Source organism: Erinaceus europaeus, chromosome 13 (assembly GCF_950295315.1).
Source record: "Erinaceus europaeus chromosome 13, mEriEur2.1, whole genome shotgun sequence".
NCBI classification, from domain to species: domain Eukaryota; kingdom Metazoa; phylum Chordata; class Mammalia; order Eulipotyphla; family Erinaceidae; genus Erinaceus; species Erinaceus europaeus.
In genome coordinates this window covers 47,009,655-47,031,601 of record NC_080174.1, presented here as the reverse complement: position 1 = coordinate 47,031,601, position 21,947 = coordinate 47,009,655, and the positions used below count along the sequence as shown (strand labels likewise).

The window sequence follows — 21,947 nt, the reverse complement described above, 5'->3', positions numbered from 1 at the left end:
AGAGACACACACACACAGAGAACAGAACACTGGAGCTTTTTTTTTTATTCTTTTTTTTATTTATTTAAGAAAGGAGACAATAACAAAACCATAGAATAAGAGGGGTACAATTCTGCACAATTCCCATAACCCAATCTCCACATCCCACCCCCTCCCCTGATAGCCTTCCCATTCTCTATCTCTCTGAGAGTATGGATCCAGGGTCGTTGTGGGTTGCAGAGGGTGGAAGGTCTGGCTTCTGTAATTGCTTCCCCGCTGAACATGGGCGTTGACTGGTCGATCCATACTACACTGGAGCTTTCTCCAGTGTTACAGAACCAGCCATGTAGTACCAGGATTCAATCCTGGGATGTAAACAGGGCAAGGCATGTCCCTCATCCAGTGAGCTGTCTCTCTGACCCGGCCCTCACTTTATCGAGTAAATGGAAAGACAGCTGGATAGATGAATAAATGGGACAGATCAATGGACAAATGGACACCTACAATCCCATCAGAGAGCACCCATAGGGCATAGAGAACACACCAACAGTTTCTGCATCCAAATACAATTTTATTTTTCTTTTAAATCCCCTCCCCCCAATTTGTGTTTCTAGACACCTTAGAAGGTATGGCTTCACCGTCAATTTTCAGGCTGTGGGGAGTGTTGAATGGATCACACTTGATCTGAAAGTTGTCTGGACCCTCTGGCTTCCTTGGATAACAGCAGCCTACCCAGCCCAACCCTCCCCAGATGAATTCTCTCTAGCTCAGGGGCTCTGGAAGATTCTTCTAGTCTTGACTGATCTGAGCAGCAAGGTTGGTACGGCTGACTCCATAGTCAGGGAGGACCGTTTGCAGAGATGGAGAGTCCGAGATAGTCTGAGCAGCAAAGCTTAGAAAGAACACAGGGGAAGCAGTTACAGAAGCCAGACCTTCCACCTTCTGCACCCCATAATGACCCTGGGTTCATATTCCCAGAGGGATAAAGAATAGGAAAGCTATCAAGGGAGGGGATGGGATACGGAGTTCTGGTGATGGGAATTATGTGAAGTTGTTCCCCTCTTATCCTATGGTTTTTGTCAGTGTTTCCTTTACATAAATAAAAATTTTAAAAAAAGAACACAGGGCATGGGGAGTGGGAGATTGTCCTCTGGTGACCCCCACACACACACACACACCTTTCACCTGCTTCTGAAATGTGACTGGTCATCTTGATATGTCCCTGACCCCACCTCTGCCAACATCCTCCCCTACAACACACTTTCTCTTTTTGATTGCAGAGCTCCCCAGATATCATTTTTAAAGGCTGTCTTGGAGGCATTCAGTAGCATCTGTCTTATTGTGTGTGTCATTGGCTGTGTCCACACCTAGTCCATCAAGCCTGCTTCACTGCCTCCTCCCGAAGCAGGTGAGGTCCAGGGATTTGAATCCAGATCCTTGTTCATAGTCAGTGTGTGTGTGTGTGTGTGTGTGTGTGTGTGTGTGTGTGTGTGTGTGTGTGTGTGTGTGTGTGTGTGTGTTTTCAATCAGGTGTGCCACTGCCTAGTCCCAGCAAGGGGGATGCTAATATGATTCTCACTTCACAGCTGAGGGAACTGAGACCCAGAAGGCATTGCCTGGATTTATTGTCTGGCTCCAACACCTCTGCTCTCACCACTAAAGTGGATGGCTATCTTTTGCTTAAACTTTTCTGGAACAATATCTCCTTTGCTGCAAAGCTGTGAGGACTAAGTCAGGTAATGCAAATCCTCACTCAAGGTCAGCTCATGCCCAGGGCCCTGTCTCTGTGGGCCTTTCTCCTGGTAAATATAGGGTTCCTTCTAGGACTTTGTCTCCAGGGATGCTGACTGTGGCTCAGGTTCCTCAGCCCTACCCCACCCATAGTGCCTGCATGGAGGAGGGTAGGGTTGCTGCCCAGAGAACCTAGCAAAGCATTCCGACCCACATTGGAAGAAAAGCAGTTCTGAGTTGGAAAAATTGCCTCCCCATTTTGGAAGCATTCAAATTTCTCAGTTTCCTCTGTGTTCCCCACCCACACCCTGCCCTTCCCTCAGGGCGCACCTAGGTCTGCAGCCCCTCCACACTGGACAGGTTCCGGCCTCCGGCGCTGGCTCCAGCAGGCTCCTGTGGGGAGGGTATGCAGTAAAGACATGCTCTAACCCCTGTGCACCTTGGGTGGTGAGGCTTGGGTTGGACAGAGAGGGGCAATGGGGCAGGGGCTGTGAGGTAGCCTTCGGATGGAAGGTAAGGGACATCTGAGGAGGGAGCAGGTGAGCAGAGGCAAATGAAGGAGTGTTGGCTGTGACTGGGTAGCACCGCTTGTGCTGCTATAAAGGTGTGTACACAACAGAGCGGCCCAAGGGGGAGAGAGGCAGGGGGAATAACCTCAAGCTTACTTGGAGAGAGTGCGTAGGATCAACCCCAAAGGAAGATGTCAGTATAAGAAGTCGGTCAGACACTTTGGGCTTGGTGGGACCAGTAAGAGGGGCCCGGGGTGGGGTGTGTCTCTTCGGTCTAGAGTCCCAGAGTTTGGCCACCAGCTTCCTTGGCCTAGCTCAGAGAGGCCCCCAATGCCATGTGCCCTCTCACCCCTCCCTGACACCTTAGCTCAGGTCCCACAGCGTAGAAGATGGAAGCAGGCAAAAATCCATTGAAGCTGGAACTCATGACTGATGTATAGGCACCCATGGAGGAGAAGACAAGCCAATCGCCCACGTCCAGCTCAGGCAGCTTCACCTCCTCCAAGAAGAGCTTGTCAAAGGAATCACACGTGGGGCCATAGAGGGTGCAGGGGAAGAGGGGTGGGTCTGAGCAGAGCTCCTGTGGAGAGGAGCAGAAGGAGGGGAGAGAAGGAAGAGCCCTCTGGTGACCCTATAAACCACCCCCCCCCACACACACACACACACTGGTAGGACATGCCCTTGGCGTTCAATGGAGAAGACACCCACAGGGACATTGTCAGCCACCCATAGAGACCTGTAATTGAGTACAACCTATGAGCCAGCCACTGTTCTCAATCCTAGCTGACAAACTTAGTGGCACATCCAGCCCTATCCCTCCACAAGCTGACATGTCTGGTTTCCCATCTATAGAATGGGTGGTTTTTACTCAGTGGCCACTCATAATACCTAGCCTCCAATTTGACCACACATCAGAATTGCCTAAAGATTTTTACCATAAGAAATTCTGATTTCAGTGGCTCAGGGTGTGGCCAGAGAAGCAAGGTCTTTTAAAGCTTCCCAGGGGAGTCTAAGCAGGTGTTGAAGACCTCAGCTTCCCATCTCCTGCACCTCCATCACTCAGATTCTGGAAATACACACACAGTATTTACAGAGAGATGCACATGGAAGTACACACAAACAGATATGTAAGCACACCTGTTGATTCATGCACCTGTAATCACCTGCCTGTACAGGTGTAACTCTACAGACCCACACAAAGAAATGCACACCAAGAGCCCACCCTCAAACACACTCGGGCATGCATGTGCACATCCTTATACAGGGATATGGAATGACAGTCTGCAGACCCACAGAGGATGTGAGCTCCTCCATCTTCCAACCTGGTGAGAGAAACTCATGCCTTTCAGGGCAAGTGGCTGTACTCAGTGGTCTCAGGCTTTGTGCAGCAGGTGGAGTCACCCAAGGAACCCCGCACCTTCACAACGATGGGTGCCCTAAAGACAGGCTGTCTCAGGAAGAGGCGGAAGATGCCATAGTGTCCCTCGTTGAGGTAGTACAGCAGCTTGCGCTGGCCTCCTGGAAGTTGAGAGACAGCAGAATTGAGGTGCACTCAGCCAGGTGCCACAAGTGACCCTCACCACCTGAGCCCTGCACCCCTGGGAGAGTCCCTGACCTTCTGCCCAGCACTGTTCCCTCTGCTGTGATCAGGGTCGTGAGCTGCCCATCTCTGGGTCCTCACAGGTGCTCTGTTCCCCCATTGGAGTGTTGTGACTGTTTTCCTAACACATAGCAACTACAAGTCAGGCTCTGTTCTAGGCTCTCTGTATGCATTACTGCATCTGTACAGGCCCAGTGACCCCTACTCTAGAGCCAAGGAAATCAAGTCTATCAAAAGGCACACAGGTGGCAGAGCTGACATTCATCCCTAAGATCCGCAGATCCGAAGTCCTTGTCCTTTGCCTTAAACCAGGTTCTCTACTTCCTTTGAGGCAACTCTGGGAATAAGCGCCCTTTTTATGACATGGTTCCATTGTGGTAGTTCTTTAGGAATATGATAATATTTCAGTTTTCTTTCTCAGTGAGAGGACCTGTATTAACCGTGTGTTCTTCATTTTTTTTGTATACTTTTTTCCTTTTGCCACTAGGATTACTATTAGAACTAAGTACCTGCATGACTCCAACATTCCTGGTGACTATTATTTCTCTTTTTGTTCTGTTTTGATAGAGAGTAAGAGACAGGGAAAGAGAAAGAGAGAAGGAGAAATACCTGCTAGTGGAGTTTTCCACCTGGAGATGAGGACCAGAAGCTTGAACCCACCCAGATCCTTGTGCATGGTAGTATGTGTGCTCAACTGGGTGAGCCACCTGACTGGAAGGTGGTTTTTTTGGTTGTTGTTGTTTGTTTGTTTGTTTGTATTCTTGATGCTTCGGCAATCTGGCCTCTGCTGGTCCTGAGAGTCTGTTCTTTCCAGGGCCAGTTAAATGCTGGAGACAGCAAAAGACTACCCAACAAGTGTTTTTCATGTGCAAACCCACAAATCTAGAGCCCACCTTCCTGTTTAATGTAACATATTTGCAAAATATTGTGGCTAAACACAATATTCAGATATTAAACTTGGTCAGCACATGAAAAGTTATCTTCTAAAAGATGGGCTGGGCTACCTTAAGAACTACCTTTAAAACTTTTCTAAGACCCTTTCCTTTGGCATCATCTGGCACAGATTAGTGCTAGTGTTAGAAAGTCTGATGGAAGATAATGACATCTTAGAAGTTGAGTTTGGAGAGACTGTTCCAAGACCCATCATCTCAGTGCTTCCTTTATTCAGCTCTCATAGGTTGACTCACTGACAAACACAGAGCAGAGCACAATTCTCACCTCCCTCTGTCCCTCCATCCCAATACTTTGCCTCTGTTGATGAAATAAGCAGGCGGAGCTTTCTGTGAGCTCCATCACATCTCCATTCACACTGAGCCAGTGGTCAGCCATGATCCTTAGATCCTTTGGACCTGACCTAATATCCAGTCAGGTTTTTGTTTTGTTTACTACAGGGTTACTACTGGGAGCTCAAGAACTGCATGATGACTCCACCAGTCCTGGTGGTCTTTTTCTTCCTCCTCCTCCTCCCCCTCCTCCTCTTTCTATTCTTGATTGAGATAGATAGAAACAGGAAATGGAAGAAAGGAAAGGAAGAGAGGGAGAGAGAAAGTGAGAACCTGCAGCACTGTTCTACCACTCGTGAAGTCTCCTTCTTACAATCAGGAACCAGGAACATGAACCCAGGTCATGGGTTCATGTTTTGCATGGTTACATGTACATTTAACCAGGTGTGCCACCAACTGCCCCCTCCCCAGTCAGCTTCTTTACAAGCACTCTTAGTCTGTTCTCAGAACATTATTTTCCTGAATATTACACTCAGAACTCTACACTAATCACTCTTAATCTCTAGGGCATTTCAACTAATATGCTGAGATCTTTCTGAATCTCGGTTCCTGCGCACCTCCCCATATACCCCAGTGTCAGTCATTCTAATGCTGTCTCCTGTGGCCTCAGTCCCAGGTGTCCCTATGCTAGTTGAGAGAACTAGTGGTGACATCCCTGACATTGAGATTTCAGCTCTGTTCTGCATGGCATAAGAGGCAAGGACCAATGCATTAGTGCTGGACTCAGGTCTGGCCCAACTGTCCCAGTGAGTTAATATACTGCCTTGGAAAAATCACTTCCTTTCTCAGAGTCTCTACCCATAAAATAGGAGCCATACCAAATTCCCTCCCACACCAGAATATAATATAATATTCCCTCCCACAGCAGAAATAAGATGAACTCTACACTACACACATGATAGACACTTAATAGTTGGCAGTTCTTGTTATCTATAGAAACAAACAAAAAATACAGCCCAAATACTAATAATTTAGACCTTGGTTAAGTGATGACTGAGATTACATACTTCATACCTCAATATTCTTTAATGAGATGCTTCATGAGGTTATGAAATCAGTTGACTACAGTGCCTTTGGGATCACAAAGCTGTGAGCCAGTCATTTGACAGGAGGATAAGGAAACAGATTAAGGCAGCTTATAAATATTTACATACCAGTTATCATAAAGACACTAATCCAGTGGGTCATATCTATTCATTTTCTCTGTTTCATCATGAAATTGTTTCTGGCTTGCTTATGTTACAAGAACAGCGACTCCACCTAATTCCCGCAGCAAAAAAATTTCACATCTTCACAAAGCTCTCCTGTGGCAGTTGATCTTGACTGTCAAAAGGTTAACTGTTACCCTATAGTGTCACCCTGAACTTTTTATGCTGTGGTAATATGTCTATCTATCTATCTATCTATCTATCTATCTATCTCCCCCTTGTACCTATTAAAGAAGGAGAAAAATTTGCATTCACTCACTATGTTTTTGCCAATAAAAGTTCACATGTTGGAAAATGCTCAGTCTAAGAATCTCAGGTGCACATGCGAACAGTGATTTCTGTGACCTCTGAGGTTGTATTCAGTGACTTGGAATCCATAAGCACAGTATAATTCACGGACTAATCAGGAAGAATGAAGACTTTCTGTCCTGTTTCTCTACCTCCCAGTCTCTTTGAGAAACGATGTTATGATACTAACACGTTCATTTCTATGCTCCATTCAAAGTTGGCTTCCTGCTAAGTAGGTACCCAGGAATAAAGCCCAGACTCTCTGCCCATTCTCTCCCCTCAGGGACTGGGGACCCCTGGACAGTGCCCACCAGGCTCCAGCACAGCCTTCTTGGCAATGATGTTGACAGCAGCCATGGAGACAGACTCTGCATAGAAGCGTCCAGGCTCAGCTATGACCTTGACACCACTCCTCTCAGGGAAGTCCCGGGCCAGACAGGCATTTATCAGTTTTGCAATCTGCAGAGACAAACCCAGCTCTTAAAGTATCCAGTCCCGGGTTAAGGGGGTATTACCTGCATCATCTCCTTTCAGTTCTATGTGCTTTAGAAGGCATTGTCACCCCACTAGGGAGGAAGCAAGTATGAATAGAAACTATTGCCCAGAGAAAGGACATAGTTGTTGTTCTTTTTTTCAAAGGCACACAGCTAAGCACCCTGAACTGTCTAAATTTAGCAGTATATCGTGAGAAAGATGGATCACTCCTTGGCTCTGGGTCTAGTACTTTTCTACCTGACTACAACTTAACTGGGGCAAGCAACTAACCCATATAAAGCAAAAACACAGAACCAAATACACTCAGTTGCTCACATATGTACACAGGCTGTGGGTACACAGTCATACAAAGACCCCCCTCATCCAAGACAACCCCTAGCTACAAGCATGCACATGACTCAACCAGCAGCTCACAAGACTCAAACTTATACACATACTATCCTCTATACCCCCAGGGTCCCCTTCCTCCTCCCCTGGGGCAGTTCCTCTCACCTCCTCAAACCTAGACTCCGATCCCTCTGCTCCAGGGAAGCCCCCTCCAATGTCCAGGAGGCTCATGTCATGCCCCACCCCACGGGCCATCTCAAACACATGCCGGCAATCCTCGATGGCCTGTGTGAAGCTATGGGGCGAGTGGCAGTCAGAGCCCACGTGGAAGCTGAGGGATCCCGTGACAAGGGATGGGGAGAAACATAAGAAATATATGAGATATGTGCAGAAATGCAAGGTACAGGAGGCTTATCCAGAACACTAACACAGGTAACACATGGTGACAGGCATGGATACAGACAGCTGGACATGTGACAGCGTAGGCCACATAGGCACTCGCGTAAGCATGCAGTACTGGAAAGCCACATTAGTGTCCCCAGAGGCACATACACATATCCCATGTGACAACCCTTCAGCGTGGGCACTTATGGTTGTATGATGTTCACGTTTTTTAACTGTTCCCTCATGACCCTCTATTTCAGGGGCCCCCTTCTCCTCTTCCTTGAAAGGTGTGTGGTCAGAGCCCCAAATTCTGGAGCTCATAACCAAGAAAAGTAGAGGGAGAGACCCTGGAAGGGTGTGATGAGTCCCAGAGTGCCTCCTCTGGTGCAAAATTTAAGGGATGCCAAAACACTAATCAAGAGAAATAACATTTTCTGCACTGTCTTTAAAACTAAAAATAAGGGACTAGGGATGCATTGGATCGACCTTCTCGTGGTGCATCCCGTGAGTACCCATTCATTGGGGAAACTGACGATCCTTCCTAGCCGACTGAATCCACATGGATCCCAGTCACTTTCAAAGCCAGCAACAAGCAGCTCCTGACAGCTTTCAACCTGACCTGTTGACTGGCTACGGAAGAAGGGCAAACGCTAGAAGAAGAAGAAGGGACTAGATGGTGGTGCACCCAGTTGGGCACACATGTTACCATGTGTAAGGACTTGGGTTCAAGCCCCCAGCCTCTACCTGCTAGGGGGAAGCTTCACAAGTGGTGAAGCAGTGCTGCAGGTGTCTCTCTCTCCCTTTCTTTTTATTTATTTATTTTATTTATTTATTTATTCCCTTTTGTTGCCCTTGTTGTTTTATTGTTGTAGTTATTATTGTTGTTGTCGTTGTTGTATAGGACAGAGAGAAATGGAGAGAGGGAGGGGAAGACAGAGAGGAGGAGAGAAAGATAGACAGACACCTGCAGACCTGCTTCACCGCCTGTGAAGCGACTCCCCTGCAGGTGGGGAGCCGGGGTTCGAACCGGGATCTTTATGCGGGTCCTTGTGCTTTGCGCCACCTGCGCTTAGCCCGCTGCGCTACAGCCCGACTCCCCTCTCTCTCCCTTTCTCCCTCCTTATCCTATTTCTCTCCATTATCAAATAAAGGGAGGAGGGTAGAATGGCTACCAAGAGCAGTGGATTTATGGTGAAGGCTCTGATTCCCAGGCAATTAAAAAAAAAGTAAAGATAACCGATAAAAAAAAAAATCTGTGATGGGGAGTTGGGCGGTAGCTCAGTGGGTTAAGCTCACATGGCGCAAAGCGTTAGGACCAGCGTAAGGATCCCGGTTCGATCCCCTGGCTCCCCACCTGCAGGGGAGTCACTTCACAAACAGTGAAGCAGGTCTGCAGGTGTCTATCTTTCTCTCCCCCTCTCTTGTCTTCCCCTCCTCTCTCCATTTCTCTCTGTCTTATCCAACAAAAACAACAATAATAACTACAACAATAAAACAACAAGGGCAACAAAGGGAATAAAAAAATTTAAAAATAAAATAAAAATCTGTGATGAACCAAACATAAGCATTGTAAAATAAAGACAAGACTGCTAGCAGTTGGGAGTTGGGCGTAGCTCAGCGGGTTAAGTGCAGGTGGCGCAAAGCACAAAGATTGGCACAAGGATCCCAGTTCGAGTCCCGGCTCCCCACCTGCAGGGGAGTTGCTTCACAGGTGGTGAAGCAGGTCTGCAGGTGTCTGTCTTTCTCTCCCCCTCTCTGTCTTCCCCTCCTCTCTCCATTTCTCTCTGTCCTATCCAACAACAGTGACAGCAATAACAACAACAACGATAAACAACAAGGGCAACAAAAGGGAAAATAAATAAATAAATAAATGTAAAAAAATTAAAAAAAAGACTGCTAGCAGTGATTGGACAATTGAGGCAAAAGGGAAACTCAGCAATACTCTTTATTTTAAACTTTGGGTCAGGCAAAATAACTCATTGGATAACGTGCTGCTTTGTCAGTGTGCACAGCTCAGGTTCAATCCCAGCCCCCCAGCACATTGGAGGAAACTCTGGTGTCGTACTGTCTTTCCCTCTCTCCCTCTGTCTCTTGTCTTTCTATCTGAGAAAGTCAACCCAGAGCAGTGAAGCCCTAGAAATAACTACAAAAGGTTTATACTTTCTTCGTTGTGTTTTTTTAAATTATTTAAAAAAAATATTGTATTAAGCTTTCATTTATCTAGAGTACTACTTTTTTGGCACTATTAAGTTTTGCACCTCAGGCCAATGTCCCTCTCAAGGCGACAGAGGGTGCTAGTTAGACCCAGGGCAGCCAATGCTGGTTAAAGGGTACCCTGTAGAGTCCCAGGCAAGGGGCCTGTAATCCCCTGGAGTGTCCAAAGCTGGAGGATGGACTGTGGGAGCCAAGACTCTAGGCTCCTAGGTAGGACACCCCAGCACGCTCACCTGACTCCCACCACAGCCAACCCCAGGTCTCTGGCAGACTTGAGCAGGTGCTCACACAATTCCAGTTTGGCCCCAAACTTGGTGCTCAGGGGGAAGGTACTGTTGCTGTCCTGAGTCCACAGGCGGATGACCAGTCTGAAGAGGGAGGGCAAAGGTGACAGGAATTCTAAGGTGCAGCCTGGATGCTTGACTGGCCCCACCTAAATGCCCCTCCACCTTCCCACCCTCCCCAGCCCACTTCCTCTGAACTGTCCAGCCAGGAGCCCCAAAGAGTGAACACACTCACTGCTTACAGACTTCCATCCAGGCAAGAAAAAAGCAGGACAAGAATGGAAATGCAAATATACTTTTCAGAGGCCTCAGGTTACAAGATTAGAGATGTTAAGTAATTCCCTGACCCTCCCATTCCAATAGGTGTACTTTTCCTGCGAGGTCACCTGATGCCAGGCATTCTAATGTCAAGCTCTGCCCACTGTCTATACAGACATGGGCAATGACTCTGGTACCATGTGGACCAGCGAAGGTTTTGTTTCCATTGATCTAGATTTTTGTACTTCCCGGCCTGCCCCTCCACCATCACCATCTCTTGGGGCTGCTTTCATCTAGTCCTGAGGCCCATCTCCTGAGTGCCCCAGGCTCACCACCCCTTGCTCAACCTGCCCCTCACCCCCACACACACAACTTCACCCTGGCAGTCTCACCTGGCCCCGGGGTGGTGCTGGGCCACCTTGATCAGCTCCTCCTCGCAGTCAAAGGTCATCAGTTGCACCCCATGATAAGCAGCAAACCGGATGTGGTAGATGGGCTTGCAGGGGTTGGCGTAGATGATGCGGGAGGGGGCCACACCCAGGCTTAGTACCTGCTCCAGCTCCATCTGCCAGAGTCAGATGCTGCCTCACTGCCGGCCCCATCCAGTGAGGAAAGGAACCTTGACTGAAGACTTGCTGTGTGCCTGACACTGCTCCAGACATGTGCGTGCTGTTTTGGTTTCTGGACTACTCTAAGGAAAGGGTGGTGGGCTCCATTTTTAAAACAGAAGAAACAGGCCCAGGTGAACCAGGACAAAAGCAGGATCTGTGTGCCCTTTCCACTTCCTAGCTCACGTCATCTCCCCAGTCACATGGGCCTAGGGAAAGTTGCCACCTCAACTTGACTCACTTTATCCATTTCTTCTCTCAGCGGTAATTGAACACCATGCATGATAGGCAGGTGACTATGTCAGGTGGTGTTTGACCCACAGCAAGTGGCCTTTTATCCCCAGGAACTGGCAGGCCCGAGATAAGGTATCTGGCAGTGAACATAGGCTCACCTGGCTGGCACAGTCGAATCCGGTGCCCAGGGCAGCCAGGACACGCAGCACGTTGGGGCTGTTGTTGCATTTCACTGCATAGAAGGGTGTAACCCTGGGAAGGGCCTGGCAGAAGGCCTGGTGGCGGCTGGCCAACACATCCAGGTTGGCCACTATGAAGGGATCCCGCTGGTCCTACCAGGGTGCAAGAAAGGTGAGTAACCAAATTGAATCCTCACAATTCTGCTTGGTAAGTACTATTCTCGTTGTCACCTTAGAGATGGGGAGACAAAAACACAGAAATAGAAAGCCTATCTTATAGCGAGTGCATGGCAAAAGTAGGACCTGAGCCCAGGACCTCTGATTCTTAAGACAGGGGGATGAGAGTAGCCACCAAGGACATACATACACATGTATGATTCTACCATGCAACAGATGCCCCTCTCTTTGCTGTTATTTTTTGTTTGTTTTTGTTCCCCCCCCCCTTTTTTTATAAAGTCAGGGGTGAGAAAGGGAGAAAGAGAGACACCTGCAACATTGCTTCACCACTTGTGAAGCTTCCTCCCCTCCAGATGAGACCAGAAGCCTGAACCCAGGGCCTCACACATGGTAATGTGTATACTCTGCTGGGTGCACCACCACCAGGTCCCCTTTTTCACTTCAAATAGAAAGAGGAACAGACATAAAGAAGGGAGGACGTCACAGCACTTGCTATGCAAGGTGGTTATAGTCTTGAACCAAGTCCCCAGACAATGTGAAATGTGCACTCTACAGGGTGACAACTCCTAACTCAAGGGCAATAATCTTTATAAACCAAAGCTGGAGACAAGGAGACTCCGACTCCAACCCCAGAGCTTAGCACTGCTTAAAATCTCAAGTGGTAAGGGTGAGGTAGGAGCAAGGAAGGGAGACTAGAAGGGGGCAGAAGTAGCCCATGTCCTCAAGCAAAATCAAGCCTTCGAGTAAGACCTACTAAATAGGGGCGAGTAGTGGCACCCTAGTACAGCACATGTTATAACGCACAAGGACCTGAGTTCAAGTCCCCAGTCTCCACCTGCAGGGAGAAAGCTTAACGAGTGTCAAAGAGTGCTGCAGGTGTCTTCTCTCTCATTGTCTATCTCCCTCTTTCCTCTCAGTTTCTGTGTCTATTCAATAAGGAAATAAAATGTTTTTTAAAGGCCCTTTTTTAAAAAAGCATAAGCTAAAAACAAACAAAAAGCCTAGTAAACTGACGCATAAAGCCCTTAAACAGAAGGATTTGGCTTTTGCCCACCAAAGTAAGATTCACCCTCTTTGATCCCCGTGTCACCACACTCCCCTCCACACCGAGTCAGAGAGGTCCCAGATCTTCTTCAGGACCAGCTGCCAGCCAGACTCTCCAGGCTGCAGGGTGATGAGCTCCTGTAACCACGCAGGTCCAGAGGCCCCTGGACGCTCCTTTGTCTCCCCGCGGGAGGTGCTCTTCCCCGACACTGCAGTCAAGTCCTCTGCCTGGCACAGTCCCTGCATCCTGGGAAAGGTCTGCTTTCAGGACCTGGTCTTCTCCCAACTTCTTGCTGGTCCCAGGAGCCAGACTTCCCAGCCAGTGCACCCTTAGGCCTCCCACTCGGCCACAGAGAGCACCAAGGAGCATTCAGGAACCTCCCTCTGTAGGATGGGTCGCTGACTGAGACCTGTCCCAAACAAAATTCATGGCCTCTGCACAGGGAAGGCTGGTTGGTCATCATCTCCCTGGCCCTGCTACCTAACCCCATTCACAGATGAAAAAGGACCAGTGCAGAATCCAAGAGCTTCAGACAACAAGGCTCAGAACCAACATGGAAGAGATGACTGAGTCCAACACTTGCACTTTACATTCAGGGGCAAGGGACCAAGGCAGGGGAAGGGACTTGCCTGCGTATTTGGTGGCAGAGCTGAGCCTGGCTCCTTGGGATTGGTCAAGACAAGCTCCTGGACCTGCTACCAGTCACAGGAGGCAGCCTGAGTCCTGTTTCAAGAGCATCCCTACTCTCAACCTGGGCTCACCTGGTGTCTGTTGTGATCTGCTTCTTCCGGTGCAGCTGGGGGGACAGCCTGATCTTATCCTCAGCTTTGAGTAAATCCCTGCAGGAAAGTAAGGATCCAGCCCATATCTCAGGGCCTGGGTAAGGACTGACAAGGCTAACTCTTCAAAATACGGTTACTCCATCTATTCAGCTTAAGCCTCCCAAGACCAAAAGAACTAATGCTCCAAGGTCAACCACACAACAGGTGCACAGGATGGAGTCAGACCCCTCTTATAAGTGGACCCAAATAGCCCTCTCATCCACCCTTCTCGCTTCACATATGGGAAGACCACAGGGCCCAAAGGTCTCCAGATGACCCAGAAAAACAACCAGAAGAGGAACTGAGAGCAGAAACAAGACCTCTGGCTCCTGCCAAGGGCTAATTCCCCCTACCTGGGTGCAGCAACTGGCCTCTCCTGGGACCAAGCTTCCTGCCCTGCACTGTGGATACAGAAGTCTGGCTGAAAGCCTCTCTTCATATAAAGGTGAACCTGCCCATGTGGTCCCTCCTTCATCACACTCCAGGCCCTCTCTTCTTCGTCACACTCCGGACCCTCTCTCGTCATACTCCCTGCCCACCCTCTGCATGCCTGGCTGCTTACACCTCACTCAGACCTGTTAGCCCTCCCAGGCTGATGCTACCAATTTGGGCTTGTCTTATCTCTGGAATGTCAGCTGTCAACCACCTCATCAGCCTCTTCTGCCACCCTGCTAGCTTAAAGTCTTGATCATTTCCCCTTCCCTCAAGGCCCAGCCCTCACCACTCTCCTTAATCTCTGGTCCTCAAAGCCTAAGAAAGAGGCAACAGGAAGAGCCTAGATGGAGGCAGAACCCAGAATAAATAAATCCCTTAACCTCTAAGGACCTCATTGATTGCACCTATGAAATGGTGGGCGAGGGTCAGAGTGAGCCAGATAAGGCCTTGTGCTCTGGGACACCAGCCAAGATAGTAAAGGCTATGACCTCTTCTTTTTAAAAAATTTGTATTAGTAATTTAATAATGATCAACAAGATTGTAAGATAACAGGGGTACAATTCCACACAGTTCCCACCACCAGAGTTCTATGTCCCATCCCCTCCATCAGAAGCTTCCCTATTCTTTTTTTTATTATTCTTTTTTTTTCCTTTTTTTTTCTTTTATTTATTTATTCCCTTTTTTTGTTGCCCTTGTTGTTTTATTGTTGTAGTTATTATTGTTGTTGTCGTTGTTAGATAGGACAGAGAGAAATGGAGAGAGAAGGGGAAGACAGAGAGGAGGAGAGAAAGACAGACACCTGCAAACCTGCTTCACCGCCTGTGAAGCGACTCCCCTGCAGGTGGGGAGCCGGGGTTCGAACCAGGATCCTTATGCCGGTCCTTGTGCTTTGCGCCACCTGCGCTTAGCCCGCTGCGCTACAGCCCGACTCCCTATTCTTTTTTTTTTAATTAGTGGATTAATAGTTTACAGTCAACAGCAAAATACAGTAGTTTGTACATGTATAACATTTCTCAGCTTTCCACATAACAATTCAACCCTCACTTTGCCCTCCTATTCCATCATGTTCCAGGACCTGAACCTTGCTCATCCCAGAGTCTTTTACTTTGGTGTAATACAATAACTCCAGTCAAAGTTATGCTATGAATTCTTTTTTAATATTATTTATGTATTTATTTTGGATAGAGACAGAGAGAAATTGAGAGGGAAGGGGGGAGAGAGAGCTGCAGCTCTATTTCACCACTTGTGATGCTTCCTCCCTGCAGGTAGAGAGCAGGGGGTTGAACCTGGGCCCATGCATACTTTAATCTGTGCCCTCAATCAGGCACACCACCACCTAGCACCCTGACTTATTTTTAATAGATCATAGAGCCATTAGTAAATTAATTAACCTACTTATTTGTTTGTTTGTTTGTTTGTTTATGAGAAGTAGAGAGAGAGCCAGAGCTAGCGACCTGAGAGATTGGCACATGCACTGCCTGAAATCAAACTCAGGACCTCATGCTTGAAAGTCCAGCAGTCCATCCACTGTGCTACCTGCTTGACAGCAAGGCTATGACTTTTGTAGAGACCCTACTACTACTCTTGCCCCAGACTGATTGTGGTAGAATGACTCCTAGCTGTGCTTCTTCTCACCATGCTCTAAGACCTTGGGAAGAGAGCTGTCAGAACCAGAAGGAGCCCAGATGCCTCCTCATCTTCCCTTCTTGCTCCAGAGATGGGAAAGCTGACAGAAGAGAACAGCAACATGGCTGTGGGCCTGGTCTCCAACTCACCTCTGCTCACTATACATTCCATTCTGGGTTCTGGCTTTGCTGCCCCAAGAACAGATTGGTGCCTCCCTGGGAACAGATTCTTACCTATCTCTGGGTTTAAATATTTCAGTGGTATAGTTACACAATGGAATACTACTCAGCTATTAAGAACAATGAACCCACCTTCTCTGACCCATCCTGGATGGAACTAGAAGGAATTATTCACTACTGAAGAGATACAGAAGGCCAACAGACATATGAAAAATTGTTCCAAGTCAAGAATTGTCAGAAATGCAAATAAAGACAATAATGAGTTACCACCTCACCCCTGTGGAAATGCCACACATCAGAAATGACAGTAACAACAAATGCTGGAAAGGTTGTGGGGACAAAAGATCCCCTTGGTGGGGATGTAAAGTGGCACAATCCTTGTAGAAAGCAGTCTGGAGAATCCTTACAAGGTTAGAAATGGACCTTTCTTATGACCCAATAATTCCTCTCCTAGAAATCTATCCTAAGGAGTCAAGCACACCCATCCAAAGAGATATGTGTACACTTGTGTTCATAGAAGCACAATTCATAATAACCAAAACCTGGAAGCAACCCAGATGCACAACACGGATGGGTGGCTGAGAAAGTTGTGTTATATATACACAAAAGACTACTACTCAGCTATTAAGAATAATAAACCCACCTTCTCTGACCCATCCTGGATGGAGCTAGAAGGAATTATGTTAAGTGAGATAAGTCAGAAAGAGAAAGATGAGTACGGCATGATCCCATTCATAAACAGAAGTTGAGAAAAAAGAACAAAAAGGGAAACGCAAAGCAAAAATTGACTGAGTTTGGAGTATTGCATCAAAGTAAAAAACTCTGGGGGGAAGGGGGAGGGTAGATTTTAAACTCCACTATAAGGGCGTGGGGTTAGGGACACAGACATTTGGCGGTGAGAAAGGTGTTAATACACGCTCCTGGGGCTGGGTGGTGGTGCACCTGGCTGAGTGCACATGTTACAGTGTGCAAAGACCTGGGTTCAAGCCCCACCTGCAGGGGAAAGTTTTTCAAGTGGTGAAGCAGGGATGCAAGTGTCTCTCTGTCTCTCTCCCTCTATCTCCCCTTCCTCTTAATTTCTGACCCTCTCTACCCAATAAATAAAGATAATAAAAAAATAAAATACATACACTCCTATTAACTTATAGTCTTATAAATCACTAATCAACATGAGAAGGGAATAATAGACTGAATGTCTCAAACTTTTTGATGCATAGACCCCAGTTCCGAGTATACATTCCATCAATACCTTTGCTTTTCTCTCTCCCCACACACTCTGCTGAGGGCTCAGGGTCATCCGATGGTCATTCCCAGTTGCTACCACCAACCAGAAGGCCTTCCTCCCTTTAGACGGAAGCCATATTGTGTGACACCCCCCATCCCCCGCAGGGCCTCTCCTGACTGTCCTGGGGAGGGGGCCTGAGCAGAGAGCAGGTTGAGTCTCTGGGCCTACCAGCCAGGTCAGAGTGGTGAAGTCCCAAGGAGCTTAGAGATACAGAACTTGGCTTCTCAATGCTTCTTTCTATCCATGGAACAGCTTGAGGAGAGAAGCCCTATGTCCCTCAAATTCAACAAGGCAACCATGGATACACTGTAGCATAAGAGGGATACTAATTAAGCTCTCATCAGGAAAACAAAATCCACATTAATTTGTCACAACAGAGACAAACAACTGCAGAGGCCTGAGTACATAGGTGATTCAGGTGCTGAGGTCAACAGGGCACAGTGAAGCAGCCAGGATCCTGGCAGGAAGCTAAAGTATATGTAAAGTATAGGGGCAAAGGAAAAAGTGTGTTCCCCAAAATAGGTCTCTGCAGAAGCTGGAACCACAGGGATGCAGTCACTGCCTGAGGTGTTATCTGAGACAGAGGGGAGGAGAGGAGACACGTAGGCTTCTCCTCTGGCCTCCCAGCCTCCTGCCAGTCTCCCCCCACCCCCACCCCCACTGTGGCTACCTTCTACTGGACACCAGTCCCTAGGGAGGTGGAATAGAACAGGGATACCATGGAGAATAGATCTGGAAGCAGGAAGACCCAGGATGAGCTTAGATGGTCAGAGGCTTCCTAGAAACATAAACACTTAGCTGAATCCTCATGTACAAGAAGGTGCCACCCAAGTTGTAAGTGAGCTGGCATTAGAAACCCTGGACTGGAGAGATAGCTCACCATGTAGGGTGCGTGCATTGCCATGCAGGATTTGGGCTCTGGCAACACATTTGAAATGATATGACACTGGGAGAAACTCCAATGCTGCACTATTTCTCCCATGATATGTCTTTCTCTACATCTTTATCTGAATAAAAAAAAAAATGGCCCAGAGCAATGAAATCATGCATGCACAAGGCTTTGGCACCACAGAAAAATGAAAGAAGGAAAGAAAGAAAGAAAGGGAAGGAGGGAGGGAGGGCACACAGTGGGGAGACAACATAATGATTATACAAAAGATTTTGGGGTGTGGGAGGCGATGGCCACACCCAGCTGAGCACACATGGTACCCTGCGTAAGGATGTGGATCCCTGTTCCACACTTACGGGTGGGGGGTGGGGGGGCAGGTCTGCAGGAGATCTCTCTATCTCTCTCTCTCTAATATATATCCCTCCCCTCTCAATTTCTCTTTGTCTTATCCAATTAAAAAAAAATAGGAAAAGAATGGCTATTGGGAGCGGTGAATTTGTAGTGCTGATAACAAGCCCGAACGATAACCTTGGTGGCAATTTAAAAAAATAATAAAGTTTTAAAAAAATGCTTTCATACTTGAGGTTCTGAAGGCCCAAGTTCCTTCAACACCATAAGCCAGAGCTGAATAGTGTTTTAGTCTCTCTCTCTCTCTCTCTCCTTCTCCCTCTCCCTCTCTCTCTATCTACCATTATCTCTCACTAAAATGATTAAATAAAAAAATAAGAAAAGGAAAGGGAGAGAGAGAAAAAAATTCTTTCTTGTTTTCCCATGATCTAGCACCCTCTTCTTGGCCTTTATCTTCCCTCTTAACGGAAAAAAACGTTCTCATACATTGGCATTTAACGTTGCCTAACAGAGTCAGTCATGGATGGAGGAGGAAGAACAAACAAGAACACACACCAGGCCTCCCAGAGAGATCTCTGAAGGCTGTCATATAGACTTCTGGGAAAAATGATAACAATATTTCTTCAAAATTTATACCACACAGAGAACCATCCCTATGATCATGCCCTGATGACTCTTTTCTTAAAAAGATTTTATTTACTTATTAATGAAAAAGATAATAGGAGAAAGAGAGAGAAAAAAAAGAACCAGAACATCACTCTGGTCCATGTGCTGCCAGGGACTGAACTTGGGACCTCCTGTTTGAAACTCCAGTGCTTTATCCACTGCACCACTTCCTAGACCACCTGATGACTCGTCAAACCAGTGAAGCCAGTTGATGGCCATGTGACTGACCCCTTATTCTTGCTCTCACTGAACCACCAACCCATTTTATCTTATTTCTCCAACTATCTTACTTTCTCAGCTATATATATGCTCCAAGCCCCAACCTGAAATTAAGATGAGTTTTGAGCTGTGAAGCTGCCAATCTCTCAAGTTGCTAACACCTGAATAAGCCTGTTTTTCTTTGCACCAACACTCACCTCTCCATTATTTGGTTTTCTAGCAGTCAGTGAGCAACTGAAAGATGGCATTCAATAACAAAGTCAAACACCAAGCAAGGGTGCTGTAGGCATAGTAATGACTATTTCAGTGTCTCAGGAGCTTGGCCTCTGAAGGAATAGAAAGGAGTGTAGTGGTGGAAGAAGGGACTTCGTGGTCTATGTTATGTATCAAGTGCTAGCCTGGTAGAGGTGTGAAAACTGAACAACAGAATGTGGTATCCAGAACCCAAGATCTTCTTCTTTTTTTTAATTTCTTTATTGGGTAATTAATGTTTTACATTCAACAGTAAATACAATGGTTTGTACAGTTTTTCATATAACAGTACAACCCCCACTAGGCCCAAGATCTTCTATTAAGACAACCTCTAGTCCAGACCTGATCTAGACCAAGCTGTACACACAGAGAGAAAGACATTCTGTTTCCAACCTGCTTTCTCTTTCCTTATTTATATCCGAGGATGCCCCTTTTCTATTTCTTGTCTTTCCAGTTATATTCACCACCTAGGTTATCCCTTCCTTCTCTCCAAAGCCTAAGAGAGAAACTGAGAGGAAAGGGGAAGATATGGAGGGAGGGAGAGAGGCACCAGCAGCATTGCTTCATGTTTGAAAAGCTTCCTTCCTGCAGGTGGAAACCAGGGGTTGAACTTGAGTGCTTACACAGGGTGATGTGTGCACTCTACCAAATACATCACCACCAGGCCCCAGCATGTGTGTTCTTTTTTGCCAGAACACTCTGCACCCTGGTAGGTGCTCAAAGTACACTCCCTCTACTTCTAGGGATCATTTGATAGGTGTCAATTCAAGGGTAAACTGGGTCAACTGCTGAGGCGCCCAGATACCCAGGAAATGTAAGGAGAGAAAGGAGAGGAAGAAACTGGAGAAGGAATCTGAGTCAAAATTATCCTAGCTTTGAAATCAACTATTGGTGGATGAGGCAATGATCCTGTAATCATTTCTGGCTTCAAGAGAGGGTGGGTCTTATAATGATAAAGACATTCAAACACCAGGATGTGGTGATGGGTAAAGAATTCTTTGAAGATACTAAAAACATTGAATTATATACACTAAGTGGGTGAAATGTGTGGCATGGAAACAATATTTTTAATATTTATTTATTTATTGGATAGAGCTAGAGAGAAATTGAGAGGAAAGGGAAAGAAAGAGAGAGATTTGCAGCACTGCTTCACCACTATGATGCCCCCACTCCCCCTCAAGTGGGGACAGGGGGCTTGAACCCCGGTTTCCTTGTGCATTGTAATTTGCCTCAACTGGGTGTGCTGCTGCTTGGCCCCAGGAATAGAACCAACATATTTGTTTGTTGTCATCATCAGAGCTTCACCACTCCAACACTTTGGGGACTTGGCTCAAACCTGGGTCTTGATCATGACAAAACAGGTGCACCATCCAAATGAGCTGTTCTTGCCAGCCCTCAAACTGTAGTTTTTGAAAATTCTAGCCATGAGAGGTCCCAGGTTAAATCCCCACCACCACCAGAAGCCAGAGCTGAGTAGTACTCTGGTCTCGGTTGCTCCATCTATGTATCTATAAGTATATATAATTAAAATAAAATAATTTTTAAAACCCTAGTCATTAAAAAATCTCTAGTCACTTAAAGAGACAACACAATAATACTAACCCATAAAGGTGCTCTAGGGATCCAGGTCAGTCCTGGATAAAACTGATACAATGTACATCTTGGAAACCTGCAAATTTAAATCAACTCCAGAAACTTTTATAACATTTATCTTTTGTAAGCCTTAGAATGCTCATCCACAGAAGGGGTATGGTAATAAGTATCTACAAGGTAGATTCTTAAATGCATACACTTAGCTTGCCAGAATCTTTGAACCAAAGCATTTCAAAATTGAAAGCATACTTGGTACATCTTCCCTGTCTCCCAGTAGAACCCTTCTTTTAAACTTCATAAACAGGCAGCTTACCCACGGGCATGTCTGCATACTCTACAAGACAGGAAGCTCACCCATGGCCTCTTGAGGCAGCCAGCTCTGTTCTTGGACAGTTCTTACTGAAGGCAAGGTCATATTTTAGAGTTGATCTTTTTTATCCTCCTGACTACCAGTTTCAGATCTTCTATCTTCCCTTTCAGGCCCCATAAACACCTTCAGGGGTCTGATAGTTGTATCAGGAAGTTCTTGAGTATGTCCTTTTCTGGGTCAAACACTCCCACTGATTTCTACAAGGTCTAATGCCTTGGATATCCAGTGCAGAGGTTAAAGGTCCATAGAGGTTCACCATGTGTATCACAGTCAGAGACCACACTGTGGGTTTAGTGACCTGGCCCAAGGTTACCCAGAGCTCCTCTGACAGCAGGACACAGGTGCCCAGACTCAGCTCCCAGTGTTCCCTGGGACTTTACATTTTGTAAGTGACTGTCAGTCTTCTCACATACCACCCACCATCCCAAGACACAGCCTCAAGTACCTTAACTGCACACCCC

The 21,947-nt window shown here is 46.9% G+C and overlaps 1 protein-coding gene across 1 annotated transcript; it reads right to left on the bottom strand.

Moving 5' to 3' along the window:
- Nucleotides 1-745: 745 nt before the first annotated feature.
- Nucleotides 746-21,439, bottom strand: LOC103123520 (antizyme inhibitor 2-like). The gene is made up of 11 exons (XM_060205095.1): nucleotides 21,430-21,439; nucleotides 13,565-13,617; nucleotides 11,561-11,734; nucleotides 10,953-11,125; nucleotides 10,252-10,386; nucleotides 7,586-7,751; nucleotides 6,910-7,057; nucleotides 3,637-3,737; nucleotides 2,582-2,799; nucleotides 2,041-2,103; nucleotides 746-871 (listed from the first exon to the last, which is right to left on the bottom strand). Exons 1-11 carry the CDS (start codon nucleotides 21,437-21,439, stop codon nucleotides 769-771), a joined length of 1,344 nt encoding a protein of 447 aa, XP_060061078.1. The 3' UTR covers nucleotides 746-768.
- Nucleotides 21,440-21,947: the final 508 nt, after the last annotated feature.

What these genes read in the sequence shown, in the direction of transcription:
- LOC103123520 (XM_060205095.1), bottom strand. An exon ending in TTGGCTGTGGTGGGAGTCAG is followed by an intron (nt 7,752 to 10,251) that starts GTGAGCGTGCTG and finishes GGGATCCCTCAG; the next exon opens with CTTCCACGTGGGCTCTGACT. An exon ending in GGGCACCCATCGTTGTGAAG is followed by an intron (nt 2,800 to 3,636) that starts GTGCGGGGTTCC and finishes TCCTCTCCACAG; the next exon opens with GAGCTCTGCTCAGACCCACC.